This window comes from Neomonachus schauinslandi, chromosome 2, assembly GCF_002201575.2.
Source record: "Neomonachus schauinslandi chromosome 2, ASM220157v2, whole genome shotgun sequence".
In the NCBI taxonomy this organism is placed as follows: domain Eukaryota; kingdom Metazoa; phylum Chordata; class Mammalia; order Carnivora; family Phocidae; genus Neomonachus; species Neomonachus schauinslandi.
Genome location: NC_058404.1, coordinates 119,843,706 through 119,857,688, shown reverse-complemented (window position 1 = coordinate 119,857,688; position 13,983 = coordinate 119,843,706). Strand labels below are relative to the sequence as shown.

Below are 13,983 nucleotides of genomic sequence, written 5' to 3'. Positions count from 1 at the left end.
GTCAGTGAAAAAGCAGCTGTAACAACATCGGGGTGAGGGAATTTATTTATTGCAGGGTTAAGAACCTCTTGTCCTCTAATGGACCTTAAGGAAACAGAGAGAGAGTCTGGAAATCATGGTAGCCCCCGGATAAAAACCAAAGCGAGCCCCAAAGGAAGTCAGTGGCAGTCAGAGCAGGGACAGCAGACGGGTGGTTCGTCCCCGGCACAGGCCATCAGCCATTAGCTCTGGGAAGACACCTACACTAAGTATCTGCTAAACTCCTAGTGCTGTTTGGGTTCTTCTCAATTAGTTCATTTTTTTTAAAAAATTTGAGCTCCGGTGAAAGCCTTGTAGACATGGCAGAGTTTACCTAGCATCTCAAGATCATTACAAAATGCCAGTCAGAAACTGCTAGACACCTGGACTCCCGTGTTGGCCATGCTAGGTAACTGCCGCAGAAATGGACGTGGCAGGGTTAGACTCACAGACTGAAGAACAACAAATTATCCTGACGTAGGGTAGAGCAATGTTGCACCCACACATTTACACACACTAACATGCTGGTAAAGGACAGAAAATCATATTCTTAGGAAAGGAATAAGGATAAATGTTAGAGTTGAAACGAAGTTAATTCTGGAAGCTGTGGGTGAATTATTATTGATATGAGCTATTTTTCTACTAGGTAAAAATAATAGTCTCTGTTGACTAAAGGTAAATTGAAACCATTTGAACTTCTCCACTCTCCTCCTATACTGGAACTGCACGCCTCTGCCCTTTGCCACATGACGGCGTCACTTCCTACTACAGTGGCCCAACCTAGATGACCCCCAGCCGGAAGTGGGGCCACCCAGCCAAGCCCAGGCTGGATCAGCTGAACCTCGTCTGCAGACCTGTGAGCATGAGAATAACATGCTGTGAGCCTCAGGTTCTTCGGGTGGGTTGTTTCTCTATGTCAGCATGGTAATAGGGGTCAGCTACATCCCCCAAATATTTATATATTGAAATCCTAACCCCCCAAAGATGATGATATTGGGGGGGAGGGCTCTGAGAGGGGCTTAAGTCCTTAGGGTGGAGCCCACATGAATGGGATTAATGCTCTTAAAAGAGGCTCCAGAGAGCTCCCTTTCCCTTCCCCTGCATGATGACACAGCAAGAAAGGTGATATCTATGAACCAGACACCAGATCAGCCAGTGCCTTGATCTTGGACTTCCAACCTCCAGAACTGTGAGAAATAAATCCCGGTTGTTTACAAGCCCCCCAGTCTGTGGTAGCCTGGGTCAGACAGGGTCTGATTCAGTACTCAAAAAAAAAAAAAAAATGTCAGCTAGTAGTAGGCGTTTTTTTAAAGTTCAGGAATGCAAAAGTAGAAGGACATAACCCCAAATATAATGCGTTGAAATGATTTTTGATGTGTCATAGTAGCATCTTTAAAGTTTGCAAATTATAGAACCTTCAACTGGCATAACGAATGCCTCAGTATAAGATATGTTAACCAGTTTTCTGAATTGTTATCTAGGGTAATTTAAGTGCAATCATGGCTTTCCATATCCTGCTTTCTACCTGCAACCATAACCTCCAATACGTAGTAATTTTCTTTTTGCTTTTTGGGCCTCCGTGTCCTGTTGCCTCTGCTCTCCTCATAGTTGAGGAAAACGGTCAAAAGACCAACAGGTGGAGAAAGTCATATAAAGCACCCTGGTAGCCCACATACACAATGATCTACACCAAATGACAGTTCATTAAACTATCTTGTTTTAATATCATGTTGTAAATAGCTTCTTAACCCAGACATACAATCTGTGCCTTAAAAAGGTAAAGATTATTTCTTAAGACTGAATGTAAACAGATTAAATGATAAAAATCGATTCTATGTTTACTGATTAATCTTTACAGTATTTATTTGCTGAACAACAAATAATATTTGTTATATCTGCAATAAACACATCACCAATTTCCTATTTCTCTCTCTCCCCATAATGCCAGGTACATGGAAGTCACTCAAAAGGATACATATTAAAATGAATAACGAAGGACACAGTGCATGGCTTCAAACGTGTTTACTATTTGGTCAAACAAGAATTTTTTAAATTGTCAGTCATAAAGTGAATTCTACATTAACAGACGTGTTAAACGTTGATCTAATCTGCATTGTTGCTGTGTGACATCACTGTATGGCCTGTGGGAAAATGTGATTCCTGAGGTCATTGTTGGCTTTTATCCATCACTTTCCTCACTGTCAATCATCTCCCCTGAAGTGCCGTGGGAGTGTGAATTGGGGTCAGGATGTTCAACTGCAGACCAGCTTTCTATAGCTGCTAAGGGAGCAAATAGGCCCTATCACCTAAAAGAGGTACAAAAATAACCATGGTGTGTGGAAGTTTTCCTCAAGGTATGCCATATAGAAAAAATGTAGACTGAACACAGAAGTCTTTACCGATCGCTCTCAATTATCCATTAAGGAATGTGTTTTCTAGTTAATCAGTCCTTGCCATACAGTGGTCTGCCTGTTATTTTGCATTTATTTAAAATATCCTCTGCTAAATAATTGTGTTTATTTTTAAAAGTAAATTGCTTAAAATTACATTCAGTTTCTTTCTATAAACCAACATAGTCTTTCCCTTCACAAAGCAAAAATGCACGGTATCCTGAAGCCGAGCAGCCCCAGCCTCACACTTTCTGCCGTGTGCCTTGGTGCGATTGCAACCTAAGTCATTTAAAAAAATTAATTCTGGATTTGTGTGGGATCTGGCAGAGCTTTCACTTAGCGATAAGATGTGAGATAAAGTCTGAACTTAGTAGGGCTGACAAAACTTTACTGGTATCATAATTCACATTTTTTTAGGATGGTTTTTAAAACAATCCTACGAGTCCCTAACGGGTACATAAAACAGAACAGAAGCTGTAAGCAATCTTTCTTTCCTGGCTCATTAAGGCCTTGCAATCATTCTATCTGTGTTGTATACATGTCAATCCTCTTCCACATTTTAATGTACTTGTCGTGAAATCACTGGAACAAATTAACTGAAAGAAAACCACTCTGAAACCGCGTGAGCTTTTGAGCCTGCCATGGAGGTTTAAAGGCTTATACAACCTAGCTCGTATTTTTCTCTGGGTCTGGGTGTCTAAGTGGTCACAGAATGCATGAAAGAGGAAGAAGTGGGTATTGACCAAAGATCGCGTGTCCCAGCCTTTTTGGACGGGAACTGAAAACACTTTGAAGCATTTTTCACAACAGATAATGGCCTATTTAACAGATCTGAAACCAATAATCAGTTTTCTTGACCTACAGTTGAAAACAAGATTATCTTTGAACTAAATAGGATCAGCTTAAATATCCCTTTGGAGATGTTTTTATTTATTAAATGCCTTCATTAATAACACCATCTTTCATTTCCCATTACTCCAATTCGATTTCTCCCGCATACAAAGTAATGAGCAGAATGGCTGTGAATCCAGTTAACATTCCAGCATTCTGAATCATGAAGTAAGTAAAATCGGTTTTTCTTCCAGTTATCTTTTCTCTCAGCATATCGTTCATCTCTGGAAACTAAGAGAGAGACATTGTTAGATAACTATTGCCATCTGGTGGTAAAATGTAAAACAGTCGCCTAGAGATTTCTGTGGGGTGTGGGGGTGAGGATTTAATTTGGATGTGTAAATGTTTTAGTATAGATAGCATTAAAGGGAGATCTAGCCCTATCAGACACCAACAGGAATAAAAGTATGGAAATAGTGTTCCCCAAGTGAGTGAATCAGTGGAATGGGATTTACCTCATTTTATGCCTCCTATTTGTCTCTCTGTCTCTCTCTCTCCCCCTCACTCTCTATGCTCCATCCACACCATTCTTTCAGGACCTCAACTAGATCCACCCTTTCCCCCATCAAAATCTTCACACCCAGCCAAACTGCTATCTGAACTCTTCCCCCTCCAATTTTTCAATGAGTTATACCCTTGAGGTTTCAGCTTAAATCATACTTTCTAGCAAGGCTTCCCTTAGCCCCTCCTAACCTATATTAGATTCCCCTAACATCATCTCTCACCGCAGAGATTGCTTTTCCTCTTAGCTCACAGACTTTTTTACTTTTAATTATTTAGTCATGGAGTGTGATTTTGTTCATTGAATTTCCAGTTTCCTCTCTTTAAAGACAGAATGCCCCACAGATGCAGGGCCTGTGCTTCCTTTCCTCACCCCGGTGTCCCCAGTGCCTTACAAATTCCAGGCCAGGCACAGAAATATCAATCAATAGTAGCTGATCAAGTAAATTTTTAGAAATCACTACGCATTTAATTCCTTCTGCTTGCTCTACCCCTCACAAAATCTTAAGGTTTTTATTTTATTTTTTTTTAAGATTTTATTTATTCATTTGACAGAGAGAGACACAGCGAGAGAAGGAACACAAGCAGGGGGAGTGGGAGAGGGAGAAGCAGGCTTCCAGCCGAGCAGGGAGCCCGATGCGGGGCTTGACCTGGGATCATAACCTGAGCCGAAGGCACACGCCCAATGACTGAGCCACCCAGGCGCCCCAAAATCTTAAGGTTTTTAAATAAATCATGTGCTCTTTTAGGATTGAAGGCTATAACAATCACATTACAGTAAAAGCAAATAAAACTCTAAGTTCTGTACTTAAAATCTACCCTCACTCAGCAAATAAACTCTACTGAAAAGGCTCCATAAGATCTGTAAATGCCGGCTTTTAAAAACATATTCCAAAACCATTTGCTATATATACAATGGCACATTGTACCAAAGCATCCAAGAGGTCTCCAGAATCCCATCAATCCATGTGCTTGATTTAAGAAAGTTGTTACCAGGATCAAGTGAGTGAAAGTTGTGAAACTATTCTGAAAAAAGCAAAACTGCTATAAAGGCATATGGCATCATTTATTAGGACTATTTCCTTAAACTGAACAATTCTAATAGATTCCATTCTTATAACCAAGAAAGAAGTGATGCCCTAGCATAGATACAGTATGAGACATTAATTCTGTGAAGAAAAATATAAATGCAGTGACAGTTCCAAGAGATGAAATGCTTGCTCTAATAAGGGCCTGCAAAGAGCAAGGAACAGAGCTAGACAGTTATCATTTGGAGCTAAGAATGCAGATGAAGGAAGCTAAATTATTAAATTATGTATGTAATACATATTCAGTTCCAAATGCAAAGGAAATGTTCCTTGATTTGCATATATGGAACATATTTTCATTTTCTAGAAAGCTGTCTATGATTCATTTGAAAATGCACAGGGCACAGGACCATTGATATTCTCTCTCTCACACACACACATAAAAGACATAAAGACGTAGACACAGCCCGGACATAAACAGATAAAAATATATACTGACCCAAGTCAATGTTGTCCTATTTCAATTTACCAGCTTTAGTTCAACCCAAAAGGCTGCCACTGTTTATAACTTTGAAATAACAAAATGCTGTTTACTCTAACAAGTTATTCCCTTCTAAATGTGACATCCTCACAAAAGAGGGGGGAGAGGTCCTGTGGGGACATACTACAATAGAGAACAAGGTTTACCTCCCACAAGGCAAAAAACCTGGGGAAATATCTCTACTTCACCAGAAGAAAATCATTTCTTTTTCTACCAATAAGATCATAGATCGAAAGATCAGTGAGAATCACTTTCAAAATCCTATTAATATAAAAGAGTTATCTGTTGAGCCAGAATGTTTTAAATTACAACAGAACTTCCACACTGTGGAAAGCGGAAGGTTACCCTTAGTCAACTCATAACCCAGATGTTTAATTCTAAATTTTAAATTAAAACAAAATTTTAAAATTTCTTACCATATCTGCCAGAGAAATATAGAGGAACATGCCTCCAGCAAGGGCAAATATAATATTTGGAGCAAAATTATTGCCCACCAAAATGCCAAAAGCTAGCCCGACATAGCAGGAACACGCCGAAAGGAAATTGAATAACAAGGCTTGCCGAGTGCTCATTCCTGCGCTGAGTAGGATCACGAAGTCTCCTAGAAGAAGAAGAAGAAGAAAACATCAAGTGAATAGTTTGGGCTCTTTTGGGATGAGAAAAGATACGCATCGATGTCCAACCAGGGTTCCCTCATTTTGATGTATCAGTGGGATTTTTAAGAGTGTGTCGCCTAAAAGGTCTCACCCACCGAAACCAAGAAGTGACTGACTTTCACAGTATGAACAGAGCCTCTTACCTAACTCATGAGGAAACTCTTCACACAGAATTGCTATAGAAGTACTGAGGCCCTGAAGAAGGGACAAGGTGCAGGAAGCCCCAATCGCCAGGCCATCTATGAAATTGTGGAGGGCGTCACTGAGCGTTATCATCCAGGCGATTGTTCCTATTTTTGACAGTTTGGGTCCCTTCAAACAGGTACACGAACTTGACTCCGTTTTGCCATCCTGTAAAATAACAGAAAATCAACCAACAAAATAACCAATATATTTTTTTTCTTAGAGAGAGACTGAGAAAGAGTACATTTGCAGGAGCTGGGGGGAAGGGGCAGAGAGCGAGAATCCCAAAGAGCCTCCAAGCCCGAGCCTGACGTGGGGGCTTGATCTCACTACCACGAAATCACTACCTGAGCAGAAATCAAGAGTCCACACCCAACCCACTGAGCCACCCAGGTGCCCCAATAACCAACATTTCTTGAAAGTCTCAGAGATACACAGAACTAAGAGATGTGTTATGTATTCAGAAAGACACATGGTGCCAACAGAGAGTCTTTCATAGTGGTTAAGAACTCCTAATCACTTACAATAACAACAGAATGACAACAAAACTTATGGTAGGGAAAAAGGAAATGAATAGGTTGACAGGCCTTGAACAAGCCACTTAAAAGACATTTTACTCTGGGTTCCCCTTAAAAAAAATCCTTTGGTTTGTATAAACAATTCTTACTATTGCCTTCCTAAAATGTAACAGATACTAACCTAAGAATTCGATTCATTTGCATACTTTAAAATAAAGGAAGTTTTTCAAACACTAAATTTAAAGTCTTTTTCCATGTTACAATGTACATGTGAAATCCATATTTAAAGCACAATAACATCAAAGAACATTTACTGTAATCCCTCCTATGTTATCTGAGCAGGTAATCTGGGCCTCAGTTTCTTCAATTGTGAAATGAAGATAATGTACTAAATGATACATTTTTCAATGACTTATTAAGTTTCCATTGTGTTCCAAAGTAGCGTGTTGGGTGATTAAGCTGTAACATGTTTCCTATCAGCTCTAAATTTCAATGATTCTCTTAACACATTTCATGAAATGTGATGGAACAGGCTTGCCTTTGCACTAACACCTCTTTCCATTTTGCAACAATAATAAAAACAGAAAATCCTACAACAAAACCTTTGTAAGAATTTAGATTTCCACGAAATTTACAAAATTGTATAAAATCAAATACCAAATGCCACCTAAAGCATTTTCCAGAAACTGGAGAAAAAGATAATAAAATGCAAATTTATTTTTAAGTAGGGAAGCAATTTGCAATTAACTGGAGAACATTTTATTCCTAATTCTCCTCCCCTCAACTCTACCTCAACAGTTAATCAACATATTTATTGAGCATCTGCAATTTGTAAAACAGTGTGCTGAATGCTATGGGGAGTGCCCAGAAGTGGAAAATACAACTTGTGTCTTCAAGAAGTGTATTTATATTGGAGAAACAAGATGTAAAGAATATGACTGACTATTTAAAAATTGTTCAGTATATATCCGGATGAGAAGGGCTGCCTTCCAAGCCATCATCTGAGAGGTTTTAGGTTTATTCCAATGTCGCTTCATTGCTCAAACACTTTGGGGACTGCTCTTTCAGAATTGACTAGGTCTTGCAATACACCTTTTCATTGTGTCATTAGCAGCAAATCTTCATCTTTGGGGGATGTTTTTGTGTGTAGACACAGCCAAAAGTCACTTGGAGCCACTAAATTCTTAAATTAACACGGAAGGAGGGAGGACTGTTACTCGTGGTAGCCGTGGTTGTAGAAGTAGCAGGAGCTGTAATAGGAGGAGGAGGAGACACCGCAAGGCAAATAGCATGTATCATGTGCCAGGCACTGCTCTAAGTACTTAAGATATTTAATTCCTTTCGAACAATTCTGTGAATTAAGGTCTACTATTATCATCATTCTAGAGTTGAAGAAACTGAAACACAGAAATGTTGGTGAGCTTACCGAGGGATGCAAAAGCAATAAGTGGACTATTTTTAGTAACTGTTTTACTACTCCAGATTTATGGGGGTGGGTGGACACTTCTTGTTCGAAATTGGCTCTGAAGGCAATTCACAAGGAGAATACCCCCTTTCTCTCAAAAAAAAAAAAAAACTCTTCTAAACACTTGAAGCAATGCCGGAGTAAGTGTTCAATCTCCTTTCATTTTAAAGGTAAATCTCAGCAGCATAAAAAGAATTCCATCTGCTCTTCAAGTGTGGTCTTTTTACTTTACAGTGTTAAAAGATAGACTGAGGTAAATTTAAAACTTTAAGAGTTTATTTGAAAAAAAGTGATTCAAATTGGGCAGTGTCAAACCGGATGTGGGTAGGGGCACTCCATCAACAGGAGCTCAGGGAGAGACTTTTACAGAGACAAGGCAGAAGCAAAGCAAGAAAATTATTGATTGGCTATAACTTAACACCCAGTTGGCTTTTTGTGACCAATTGTCTTTAGGTTTCAATTTCATAACCTTGAGACATTTACAGGCTTAGATTATGATTTGTTTATACAGGCTGCCAAGGATTAGAGCCACCCCAGTTTAATGGCCTCCTTATTTAATTAATTTAACAATTATACATCATAAATGGACAACATAATAAACAATCATGATTTAGTACAGGTCATATGGGTGACTTGGGTAAGAAATGCCCCAGAGCAGGAAGCAATAACTGCCAAAGAAGAAATAAAAGTGGTCATGAGAAAAGCCACAGAGGAAGAGACCTTGGCTTTGCAAAAACTTACTGCCAAGAGACACTTAATAAGACCAATTGTTTTCATCTTCCAATTTGGTTTACCTAATCAAATATTTATAATGTCTTTATTTACTTGTGAGGATTTAGGGAAAAGATTAAAAGACCAAATCTTGACTACCTAATATTATGTACAGAATCTGTATACAAACTCCTTTAATTCTGAAAAAGAAATTAAATTAATATATCAGGCATGATTCTCTTACCTCTAAGTACAGATATTATTGACTGTATTTCTTATGCTCTATAAGCTTATGTGTCAAATGACACTGTTGGGTTGGTTAACAGCCATGCATTTTTAATACTTTTGGAACAAACATAAGTAGGCAAATATTCACGAAGAGCTTGTTTTTTTTTTTTTCCTGGAAATTTAACCATCATGAAGTTTTATTTCTTTTTTCTGTTTTTGTCTTTAGGAGTAAAAGGAGGGCTAGGGAAGGTATTTCCGTAGAGTTCATACATTATAAAGCTGCTTGTATCATTTTTTTTTTTCTTTAAAATTCCACAAATTAGAGCTATATATTCTTGTTCCAATCAGTTCTGGGGTGATAGGTTTCTTACCTAAGATAGAACAGAACTAGATTTCAACTTTTAGTACTGCCTTATAACATAAGTGAATGAGTATGTTTTTGGACTCGGATCTGTGGTCAAGTCCTGCCTCTGTTGCTTACTGGCTATATCACTTTTTCTTTTTACTTTTTTTATTGTTATGTTAATCACCATACATTACATCATTAGTTTTTGATGTAGTGTTCCATGATTCATTGTTTGCGTATAACACCCAGTGCTCCATGCAGAACGTGCCCTCTTTAATACCCATCACCAGGCTAACCCATCCCCCGACACCCCTCCCCTCCAGAACCCTCAGTCCGTTTCTCAGAGTCCATAGTCTCTCATGGTTTGTCTCCCCCTCCGATTTCCCCCCCTTCATTTTTCCCTTCCTACTATCTTCTTTTTTTTTTTTAACATATAATGTATTATTTGTTTCAGAGGTACAGGTCTGTGATTCAACAGTCTTACACAATTCACAGTGCTCACCATAGCACATACCCTCCCCAATGTCTATCACCGAGCCAACCCATCCCTCCCACCCCCCACCACTCCAGCAGCCCTCAGTTTATTTCCTGAGATTAAGAATTCCTCATATCAGGGGGCGCCTGGGTGGCTCAGTTGGTTAAGCGACTGCCTTCGGCTCAGGTCATGATCCTGGAGTCCCTGGATCGAGTCCCACATCGGGCTCCCTGCTCGGCAGGGAGTCTGCTTCTCCCTCTGACCCTCCCCCCTCTCGTGTGTTCTCTCTCATTCTCTTTCTCTCAAATAAATAAATAAAATCTTTAAAAAAAAATTAAAAAAAAAAAGAATTCCTCATATCAGTGAGGTCATATGATACATGTCTTTCTCTGATTGACTTATTTCACTCAGCACAACACCGTCCAGTTCCATCCATGTCGTTGCAAATGGCAAGATCTCATTCCTTTTGATGGCTGCATAATATTCCATTGTATACATATATATATATATATATATATATATATATATATACACCACATGTTCTTTATCCTTCATCTGTCGATGGACATCTTGGCTCTTTCCACAGTTTGGCTATTGTGGACATTGCTGCTATAAACATCAGGGTGCACGTACCCCACGAAGAGCTTGTTTTTAATTCACCTGATACTAAGTCACTGAGCAAAGAAAACACTAAATTTAAGTCCCTCTAGTTAAGTTAGTGAGTATTCGTCTCTCTCCTTTTCTTTATTTTTGTTTACTGTTGTTATCATTGTTTGCTTGCTTCTGTGACTTGCATAGTACATTTGAGGCTGTTTCTTTTTCTTTTTTTTTTTCCTTTGGCTATTTTTTTAGGCTGTTTCTAACCTCAGCCATGATGAGGCAATTCAATCTAGTGAAAATACCTTAGTTCTGAAACCCAGGAAAACCGAGTTCTACCTTGGCTCTGACAGGAATTACCATGTAATCATCAGCAAGACTATTAACATCTCTCATCTTAGTTATTAATGGAAATAAAAGTCAAAGCGAAGGTCCAGACTACTCAGAATGGGGGGATGGGGAAGAATATCATGGACCAAAGTTATAAGAGTAGAGGGGAGACTAGAATCCCAATGTAAGTATAGAGGGGAAGAAGTAAAAAGGAAAAGGAAAACAAAGTACTAAAAAAATCAAAATTAAGAAATCCAGTAGACTTAATGCAGAATCGTTATGTTTAAGCAAAGAGGAGGAAGATCAAAAAGAGAAGGAGGGCATAAGGAGCAGAAAAGGAAGAACATAAGGAGAAGGAGGTATGGTATGACGGGGGAAAGGAGGAAGAGAAATAGAAGAGTAAGATACGAAGGATGGAAAAAAAGAGTAAAAAGGAAGAAGTGGAAGAGAACAAAAAGAAGGGTGAGGAGGAAGAGGAAGATAAGGAAAGAAAAAAGGACTTAGCTATCCTTTAGTAAGGTATGAATCATATAAATATGGCTTACATGTGCAGTGAAATATTACAGAGTAGTAGAGACAATGAATGCCTATATATTTCCACATGTAAAGGTGTCCAAAACATAGTGTTGGGTAAAATATGTGTGTGTGTATATGTGTGTGTGTGTGTATATCTCAGCATGGACAATATTTTGTTAAAATAAATATTATTACATAATTCCATGATCATCTAAGTGCAAATATATTTGGAATGATAGTTACAAAATCGGTAATCACAGTTCTCCTTGGGAGACAGTATTGTGGATAATCCTTGAGGGCTTTTTTTCTCTTATGGGTGTTCTGGATTTTTTTTGCTTTTATTATATATCATTTTAATACTCAGAAAACAAAACATTCAAGCCATGGGATGAGAAATAGCAAGAGGGAAAAGTGAACCTGTCATGATTCAGGAGTTATCATCAGCAAACAAGGTAAAGCTGGAGAATCAGGCTGCCAGCCAGATTTTGTCTGCACTGAAAAGAGCATGTATTGTCCTGTGAAAATTAAACTTTTTTTGTTGCGTTAATGGTTGCAAAGACCAGCATGAGCATAGTCAGATGTCATTTGGCATTTGGGGAGGCAAAATGAACCATGATTAATGAAAATGTTCTTATGGTTTATTGTCTGTTATATGTCAACAACCATTCCAGGTAAAAGTTAAATTCCAAATTCTAAATCCCATGGTAAAAGAATTTTGGAGAGGAAGAACTCTGATAAAAATAAAACCAAACCAAAAAAGAAAGGAGCAACCCACCAAAAAGCATAATGGAGATGGTAAAAGGAAGTATAAATAACAACAAAAGATGAAAATTATATGCAAAGAAATATATAAATTCTATGCCATAAAAGAGAAATTAATGTAATATAAATAAAAATAATAAAATGACATTTTAAGAGGCTGCAGATAAGGGGAAGGGGTGAGATTTAAGGAGAGGAGCACTGAGGGCAAGCTAGCTTAATGACTGAAGGATATGTGCCTTGGCATCAAATTGGCATGAGTTTGAGTAATGGCTCCTGAATCTCTTTGTGCCTATAGAAAGTTACTTGGGTCCTAGCTAATCCAATAAGACAAGAAAAGGAAATAAAAAGCATATACATGTTGGGAAGAAAGAAATAAAACTGTCTTTGTTGGTAAACAGCATGACTGTTTACATAGAAAATCCAAAAGAATTGACAAAAAAAGCTCCTAGAACTAATAAGCAAGTATAGCAAGGATGTACAACAAGGTTAATATACAAAAGTCAATTACTTTCCTATATACCAGCAATGAATAAGTGGAACTTGAATTTAAAATCACAATACCATTTACATTGGCACCCCCCTAAAAATGAATAGATATAAATCTAACAAAATATGTACAAGGTCTGTATGAGGAAAAGCACAAAACTATAATAAAAGAAATCAAAAAAGAACTAAATAGATGGAGAGATATTTTATGTTTATGGATTGGAAGAATCAATACTGTCAAGATGTTAGTTCTTCCCAATGTGACCTATAGATTCAATGCAATCCCCATCAAAATCCTGGCAAGTTATTTTGTGGGTATTTGTCTTTCTAAAGTTTATATGGAAAGGCAAATACCTAGAATAGCCAACACAACATTGAAGGAATGGAACAAAGTTGGAGGACTCACATTACATGACTTAGACTTACTAATAAAGCTATAATAATCAAGACAGTGTGATAATGGTGAAAGAACAGACAAATAGATCAAGAAAATAGAGAGTCCAGAAATAGACTCATAAATATGGTCAACTCATCTTTAACAAAGGAACAAAGGCCGAGCAATGGAGAAAAAATAGTCTTTCAACAAATGGTGCTGGAACCAGTGGACATCCACAAACAAACAAAAAATCTAGATACCTTACATCCTTCACAAAAATTAACTCAAAATGGATCACAAACCTAAATGCAAATGCAAAACTATAAAACTCCTTGAAAATAACATAGGAGAAAACCTAGATAACCTTGAGTAGGACAATGAATTTTTAGATACATCAAAAGCACAACACATGAAAGAAATAATTGACAACCTGAACTTCATTAAAATTAAAAACTTCTGCTCTGCCAAAGACAATGGCAACAGAATGGAATGACAAGCCACAGACAGAGAAAATACTTGCAAAAGATACATCCGATAGAGAACTATTAAAATATATAAAGAACTCTTAAAACTAAACAATAAGAAAACAACCTGATTTTAAAACGGCCCAAACACCTTAACAGACACCTTACCAAAGGAAATATATATAGCGCATGGGCAGAACTTTTAGGTGTAGTGTTAAAATTCATGTAAAAGAAATGACTGAGATATAGATCTATACTAACTGGTGGCTGGGTGCTAGGAAGTTGGCTAGGTTGTCAGAAACTTCCAAAAACCACAGTTGGACATTGGTGGCAAGAAGATCTGGACAGAAATATACAGATGGACCTCTTATAAAAGGCATAGAGTGTGAAGATGTTCTCATGAGAGATCATCACAGAGGGTAGTCTCAATAATAAAGTGAACAAGAAGATCTAACTGTAAACATCACTTGGTATCTTTCATTACCATCCTAATGTTGGTTT

The 13,983-nt window shown here is 37.9% G+C and overlaps 1 protein-coding gene across 3 annotated transcripts in view; it reads right to left on the bottom strand.

Moving 5' to 3' along the window:
• Positions 1-2,025: 2,025 nt before the first annotated feature.
• The window catches only part of SLC39A8 (solute carrier family 39 member 8), a 70,016-nt gene continuing 58,058 nt past the window's right edge, over positions 2,026-13,983 (bottom strand). For all 3 annotated transcript variants that reach the window (XM_021680423.1, XM_021680424.1, XM_044912902.1), the window contains 3 exons: positions 6,169-6,376; positions 5,786-5,970; positions 2,026-3,530 (listed from right to left, as the gene is read on the bottom strand). In XM_021680423.1, the coding sequence (XP_021536098.1) occupies positions 3,381-3,530; positions 5,786-5,970; positions 6,169-6,376 (543 nt within the window). In that variant the 3' untranslated portion in view covers positions 2,026-3,380. The remainder of the gene's footprint in view (positions 3,531-5,785; positions 5,971-6,168; positions 6,377-13,983) is intronic.